Consider the following 7511-nt stretch of genomic DNA (forward strand, 5'->3'; position numbering starts at 1 on the left):
ACTCGTATCATAATTTGTGAGTTTGCTCGGGTTTCGGGATGCAGGTCCGGGGTTGACTTTGCATAATTGATTCAAGATATTAGATTTATTATTTGGAATTATTTCCTATGGCTCTTATTAACGATATTAAGTTCTTTTGGCTAGGTTCGAGTCGTTCGGAGGTTGATTCACGCGGGAAGGGATTATTATAGGATTGATTTGGCTTTCTTGAGGTAAGTATCTTACCTAAACTTGGTTGAGGCATTAGTTCCCCGAGTTATTTATGATAGCTATGTGGGTGGCGCACATGTGTGGGACTGGTTCCATATGCCTGCACAGGTATATAATTCATGCTCGGGGTAGTGCTTAGGCTATGATATGCCTTGAATGGATTGCTAATATTTATGTTGTGATATTTATTTTTTGTAACCCTTTTTATAGATAGATGTTAATCTTCTGAATGAACTTGGTAATGTAACGACCTGAACGGTCCTTTAGAGTATTTTAGCCCCGATCTCCTATTTATTTCCTCCTCTATGCCATATTATGGTTATGTGACTTTTCGGGGGTGTTTGGTTTTGGTTCGGGTGAGTTTTTGGAGTGAAATAGGACACATAGTCCCTAAGTTAGAGGCTTAAGTTGAGAGAGTTGACCGTAGCTAGACTTCTGTGTAGATGACTCCACAATGGAATTTTGACTGTTCCAATAGCTCCGTATGGTAATTTTGGACTTAGGAGCGTGTTTGGATATTGATTTGGAGGTCCGTAGGTCATTTCGACTTGTATTGGCAAACGTTAGAGAGTTAGAGGTTTGGAAGGCTGAAACGTTTGACCGAAAGTTGACTTTATCCAAATCGGGGTAGAATTCTGATTGCAGAAGTTGAAATAGGTCCGTCATGTCATTTATGACTTGTGTGCAAAATTTGAGGTTAATCAAAGTTATTTTGATATGATTCAGCGTTAGTTTTTGGAGTTGGATGTTCATTGTTTCAAGAGGCTTGAATTATGTTGCGTTCATACAATTGATGTTGTTTGATTTGATTTTTGGCCTCGAGTAGGTCCATCATATGTTTTGGAACTTGTTGATATATTCGGACGGGGTCCCGGGGGTCTCGAGTGTGAGTTGGGATCAAAATCGGATTAGTTTAGACTTTGGTTGTGTTGTTGAACCTGCTGTTGTGCCAGTGTCATCGCACATGCGGAGGGTTTGGCCGCATGTGCGGACACACAGGTGCGTGAGATCGATCGCAGAAGTGGAGGCCCTTCCGCAAGTGTGTGAGCGAAGGTGCAAAATTATGGCCCGCAGAAGCGGAAACTCAGGGCATTAGTTGGAACCGCACATGTGATGGATTTTCCGCAGGTGCGGCGCCGCAGGGGCAACAGTAAACCCGCCGGTGCGCATATAGCTGGGAAGAAAAGGCTTAGATCATGAGTTTCATATCATTTTTCAATTTTGGACCTAGAGAGCTCAGTTTGTGGTGATATTTTGAGGGATTTTCAAGGAAATCATTGGAGTAAGTGATTCTAACCTGGATTTGACTAAATTACACAAATCCATTATTGTTTTCATCATTTAATTAGTGATTTGAGTTGGAAATTCGGGGAATGTTGTAAAAATGTCTTAGACTAAATTTTGGGGATTTGAAAGGCGATATGAAGTCGAATTTGAATAATTCTTGTTTGGTTGGACTTGTTATCGAATGGGTGTTCAAATTTTAATTTTGGTTAGGTTCCAAGAAGCGGGACCGGGGTTTACTTTTTGAGTTTGCCTTTTTGGTTCTTTTTAAAGATTATAACTTTATTATTCGGAATAGCTTCCTATAGTTTATATTTATGGTATGAAGTTGTTTTGGCTAAATTCGAGCCGTTCGGAGTTGGATAATCGAGGGAAAGGCTTACTGGTGGATTGAGTTAGCATGTTTTGAGGTAAGTGTCTTGCCTAACTTTGTGTGGGAGAATTACTCCTTAGGATTGGTGTTGTTTTGTGTTAATTGTGATATGTGAAAGCCGTGTACGCAAGGTGACAAGTGTGTACACGGGCTAAATGTGGTAATTGATCGGTATTAGCTATGTAGATTCCTTCCATGCCTTTAATTAAGTTACCATAATATGTTGTACTCACCATCATTAGTCTATCTTCACATGATTTACTTGTCTTATCTTTTACTTGTTAATTGCCTTTATATGTTTAGTTGAAGTTATTGTTCCTCTATTCCTTATTCAGTATTTAAACGTTGAATTCGTTACTTGAAATTGTTATTTCTTGGAATATCTTACTGTTGAAATTGGTATTGTGTTATAAAGGTCGTGATTCACATTAAGGTAAAGTTGTAAAGTTGTGAAATACCATTCTTGTTGAGTTATTCACTTTTGGTTGTTATAGTTGAGACTTTTGTGCATATTGTGGTTGAGCCATGAGCTATTTATTGTGGAAATATCATTATTGATGACTTCTTTGGCAAGTTTTAATATTGTGCATTTGAGGTGCGATTTGTGATATATTGTAATATTAATACGCATGCAGTGGTATAAGGATTGGGGTTGAAACGTATGCGGTGAGAAAAGGTGGGCTTGATACGCGTGTTGCTAGTAGGGGAACACGGTGTGATAAGGTCGGCTAAAATGCGGGAAGATATTTCGGCAAAAATAATTTCAAAACTAAATGTAAGGCTCCCGCGGCAATATAAGGAAATATTGTGGTTTGTTTTGTGATTTGAGACTACGAGGCGGTACCTTGGTAGTGATTATTGTTGTTACTTTTCTATTCCATCACTTGTGTTGTGGTTGCTTTGTTTTCTTGGCATATTATTCCTTGTTTTATTCTGTGATGCCTTATTTGCCTTAGTTTAGTGTAGCTTTTCATGGTATATCTCTTCATTGTCTCATTTCGATTGTTTATCATTTTTACACCGTCATATACCTGTTTAGTTTTCTTATTTATTCCAGTAGGGCCTTGACCTGACCTCATCACTACTCTACTGAGGTTAGGCTTGGCACTTACCGGGTACCATTGTGGTGTACTCATGCTACGCTTTTGCACATCGTTTTGTACAAATACGGGTACCTCTTACCAGCCTAGGCACCCGTGAGTTGAAGTCGTATTTGGAGACTTCAAGGTATACATGTCGGCGTCCACAGGCCTCAGAGTCACACTCTAACTAGTTCTATTTCATTTTTCCCTTTTTTATATAGACTATTGTATAGGGATGTTCAGTACTTCTTGTAGAGCTTGTGAGTTGTTAGCACCTGATTTTGGGGAGTGGTGCTTTGTTGAGTTACAAAGTTCTTTATATGGTAGTTGCTGAGTTATTTGGAAGTTTTTATCATTTCTCAGTCAAAATCTGCATGTATGTTAGGCTTACCCAATCTTAGAAACTAGGTGCCATCATGACATCCTACAAACTAAAATTGGGGACATGACAGGTTAGTATCAGAGCTCTAGATTCATAGGTGTTACGAGTAACAAGAAGGCTTAGTAGAGTCTCAGGGATTCATATGAAGATGTCTGTACTTATCTTTGAGAGGCTATGGAACTGTTAGGAAAACATTCATTGATCTTTTATCGTGCGAATTTGTTGACTTTGAAATTCTAAATCCCTGTCTTTCTATTCTCTCACATTTGGGGAGGACACGCACAGCTGGATCTGACGATCAGACACTCGCGCCCTCTGCTAGAGCTCCGAGAGGCTAGGGTCGGGCAGAGGATTAGGACAAGCACGTGGTGCAGCCAGAGCACCTTCCCGAGATATGATAAAGGAGCCACCAGTATCTCTAGTTAGAGGGAAGGAACCTTAGACGTCTGTTACTACCCCTACACTTCAGGAGACTCTAGCCGAGTTCTTGAGCATGTTTGCTACTCTAGCTCAGGTAGGGTTGATCCCACTTGCACCGGCCACATCTCAGGTTTGGGTAGGAGCACAGACTCCCACAGCCCGTACTCTATAGCAATGGGTCCATGTTGACTAGGTCCTAGAGGTCATACCAGTGCAATCAGTTGTCATAGTTTAGTCCGAGGTTAGGGCAGCAGCATCTGAGGAGCAGCAACTCAGGCTCGAGAGGTACAAGAAGTACTACCCTCCTACTTTTAGCGGCTTAGCTTCAGAGGATACACATAGTTTTTTTGAGGAGTGCCACCGTATCCTCCGTGCTATGGTCACTGTGGAGATGAGTGGGGTCTCTTTTACTATGGTCTAGCTAAAGGAAGTGGCTTATCTGTGGTGGCGGGCATACAAGTTAGGTAGCCCTGCCGAGGCAACTTCATTCACCTGGCTCAGTTTTCAGAGATGTTCCTAAGAGAGTTTTATCCTCAAAGACTTCTGGATGGATGGCACGGTGTTTAAGCAGTTGTTCCAGGGTGCTATGACCGTATCAGAGTATGCTACCAGGTTCAGTGAGTTGTCCAAATATGCACCAGCCTTAGTTTCCACATTTAGAGAGCGAGTCCGACGATTTATCGAAGGGCTCAACTATGATATTAGATTCAGCATGGCTCGAGAGTTGGAGATTGCTATCTCATACCAGTAGGTGGTAGAGATTTCTCGTATATTTGAGGGTATGCGGGGCCAAGAGAGAGAGGATAGGGAGGCCAAGAGGCCTCAAGATTCTAGCACATATAGTGGTGCATGTGCCCAGGTTGCAACCTCTCATGGTAGAGGTGATATGGTCCGTCTAGTCCATTTAACACTCCCAGCATCTATTGGTACTCCGGCTACTCTCAGGTCTCAGGTTTCCCATTATGCACTGCCACTGTCCAGTGCACCGCCTACGTGGGGTGCATTCAGAGGTCAGTCCAGCCGACCAGGCCCGAGCCAGTTTCAGCAACCACGTCCTCCGAGAGCTTATTTTGAGTGTGGTAATACTCGTGATATGGCGAGGGACTGCCCCAGACTCAGGAGGGGTGCACCTCCGCATACCACTCACGCTTCACGTATTCCACATGATCCCCAAATGTCTTAGGCCGTGGTTACCGCACTAGTTGCCACTCATCCTGCTCAGCCAGCTAAGGGTGGAGGTCACATATTATGCTTTTTCGGGTAGGACAGAGGCGGTTTCATCAAAGTCAGTGATAATAGGTATTGTTCCGGTTTGTAATAGGGATGCATCAGTCTTATTTGATCCAAGATCCACTTATTCATATGCATCATCTTACTTTGCTCCGTATTTGGGTATATCCCGCGATTCTTTGAGTTCTCCTATTTATGTGTTCATTCTTGTGGGAGATTCCATTGTTGTTGACCGTGTGAATCAGTCGTGTTTAGCTGTTCTTGCTGGTTTTTAGACCAGAGTTGATCATTTGATGTTATTTTGGGCCTGTACTGGTTGTCGCTCTATCATGATATTCTTGATTGTCACGCCAAGACGGTGACGTTGGCTATGCGAGGTTTGCCATGGTTGAAGTGGAGGGGTACCTTGGATTACTTTCCTAGCAGGGTTGTGTCCTTCCTTAAGGCACATCGGATGGTGGGGAAGAGGTGTGTGCATATCTAGCCTTTGTGATGGATGTAAGTGTTGATACTCTTACCGTCGAGTCAGTTCCGGTAGTGAGGGACTATCCAGATGTATTTTCGGTGGATAATCCGGGCATGCCGCCCGATAGAGATATTGATTTTGGTATTGACTTATTGCCGGGCACTCAGTCCAATTCTATTCCACCATATCATATGGCCCTAGTGGAGTTGAGGGAGTTAAAGGAGCAGTTGCAAGAGTTGTTAGATAAGGGCTTCATTTGGCCTAGTGTGTCACCTTGGGGTGCTCTAGTCTTGTTTGTAAAGAAAAGGGATGGTTCTATGCGCATGTGTATTGATTATCGTCAGTTGAACAAGGTTATGGTGAAGAACAAGTATCCATTACCACACATTGATGACCTATTTGATCAACTACAAGGTTCCAGAGTGTTCTCAAAGATTGATTTATGGTCAGGCTATCATCAGTTGAAGATTTGGGATCCAGATATTCTGAATACATCCTTCAGGACTCGGTATGTTCATTACGAGTTCCTTGTGATGTCATTTGGGCTGACCAATGCCACAACAACATTCATGCACTTGATGAATAGTGTATTCCATCCCTATCTTGACTCATTCATCATTGTGTTTATTAACGACATCCTGGTGTACTCCCAGAGCTGGGAGGATTATGAGCAACACTTGAGGATCGTTCTCTAGACCTCGAGAGAAAAGAAGTTGTATGCAAAATTTTCATAGTATGAATTCTGGCTTGATTCAGTGGCGTTTTTGGGTCATGTGATGCCGATTAAGGGGATCCAGGTAGACCCGAAAAAGATTGAAGCTATGTAGAGTTGGCCCATACCGTCTTCAACCACTGAGATCCGGAGTTTTCTTGGTTTGGTAGGGTATTATCGTCATTTCGTAGAGGGTTTCTCATCTATTATTGCTTCTATGACCAGATTAACCTAGAAAGGTGCTCCGTTTAGACGGACCTTGGAGTGTGAGGAGAGCTTGCAGAAGCTCAAGACATCTTTGACTTCAGCCCTAGTGTTTATGTTGCCTACTAGTTCGGGGTCTTACACTGTGTACTGTGATGCGTCACGTATTGGCCTCAGTAGGTGTTGATGCAAGATGGTAGGGTGATTACCTATGCGTCTAGACAACTAAAGGTCCATGAGAAGAATTATCATATTCACCACCTAGAATTAGCAGCTATTGTTCATGCCTTGAAGATTTGGCGGCACTATTTGTACGATGTCTCTTGTGAGGTCTATACCGACCATCAGAGTCTACTACATATATTCAAACAGAAGGATATTAACTTGCGGCAGCAGAGATGATTAGAGTTGCTTAAGGACTATTATATCACCATTCAATATCATCCAGGGAAATCCAATATGGTGGCCGATGCCTTGAGTCGAAAGACAGAGAGCTTAGGTAGTTTAGCATATCTACCGGCAGCGGAGAATGCCATTAGCATTGGATGTTCAGGACTTGGCCAACCAGTTTGTTAGATTGGATGTTTCGGAGCCGAGTCAAGTTTTGGTTTGTGTGGTTTCATGGTTTTCTCTTTATGATCATATTAGAGAGCGTCAGTATGACGACCCCTATTTGCTTGTCCTCAAGGACGCGGTTCAGCGCGGCGATGCCAATGAGCTTACTATTGGAGATGACGGTATGTTACGGATGCAGGGCCGGCTATGTGTGACCAATGTAGATGGGTTGCGTGAGTTGATTCTTCAGGAGGTCAACAGTTTGGGGTACTCCATTCATCCGAGAGCCGCTAAGATGTATCATGACTTAGGGCAGCACTATTGGTAGAGGAGAATAAAGAAAGACATAGTGGAGTATGTAGCTCGGTGCCTAAATTGTCAGCAGGTGAAGTATGATCATTAGGGCCAAGTGGGTTGCTTCAGAGGCTTAAGATTCCTGAGTGGAAATGGGAGCGAGTTACCATGGATTTTGTTGTTGGGCTCCAATGGACTCAGAAAAAGTTTGATGCCGTATGTGTGATTGTGGATAGGTTGACCAAGTTGGCACATTTCATTCCACTGGCGACTAATTATTCTTCAGAGCAACTAGCTTA

The 7511-nt window shown here is 42.8% G+C and overlaps 1 protein-coding gene across 1 annotated transcript; it reads left to right on the forward strand.

The window, feature by feature from the left end:
- The first annotated feature begins 6892 nt into the window (after positions 1–6892).
- On the forward strand, positions 6893–7246 carry LOC138905984 (uncharacterized). Its single transcript, XM_070194499.1, has one exon. It carries the CDS (start codon positions 6893–6895, stop codon positions 7244–7246), a length of 354 nt encoding a protein of 117 aa, XP_070050600.1.
- Positions 7247–7511: the final 265 nt, after the last annotated feature.

This window comes from Nicotiana tomentosiformis, chromosome 2 (genome assembly GCF_000390325.3).
Source record: "Nicotiana tomentosiformis chromosome 2, ASM39032v3, whole genome shotgun sequence".
NCBI classification, from domain to species: Eukaryota; Viridiplantae; Streptophyta; class Magnoliopsida; order Solanales; family Solanaceae; genus Nicotiana; species Nicotiana tomentosiformis.

Coding starts and splice junctions, on each gene's coding strand:
- LOC138905984 (XM_070194499.1), top strand. CDS start 6,893: ATGCCATTAGCATTGGATGTTCAGGACTTGGCCAACCAGTTTGTTAGA.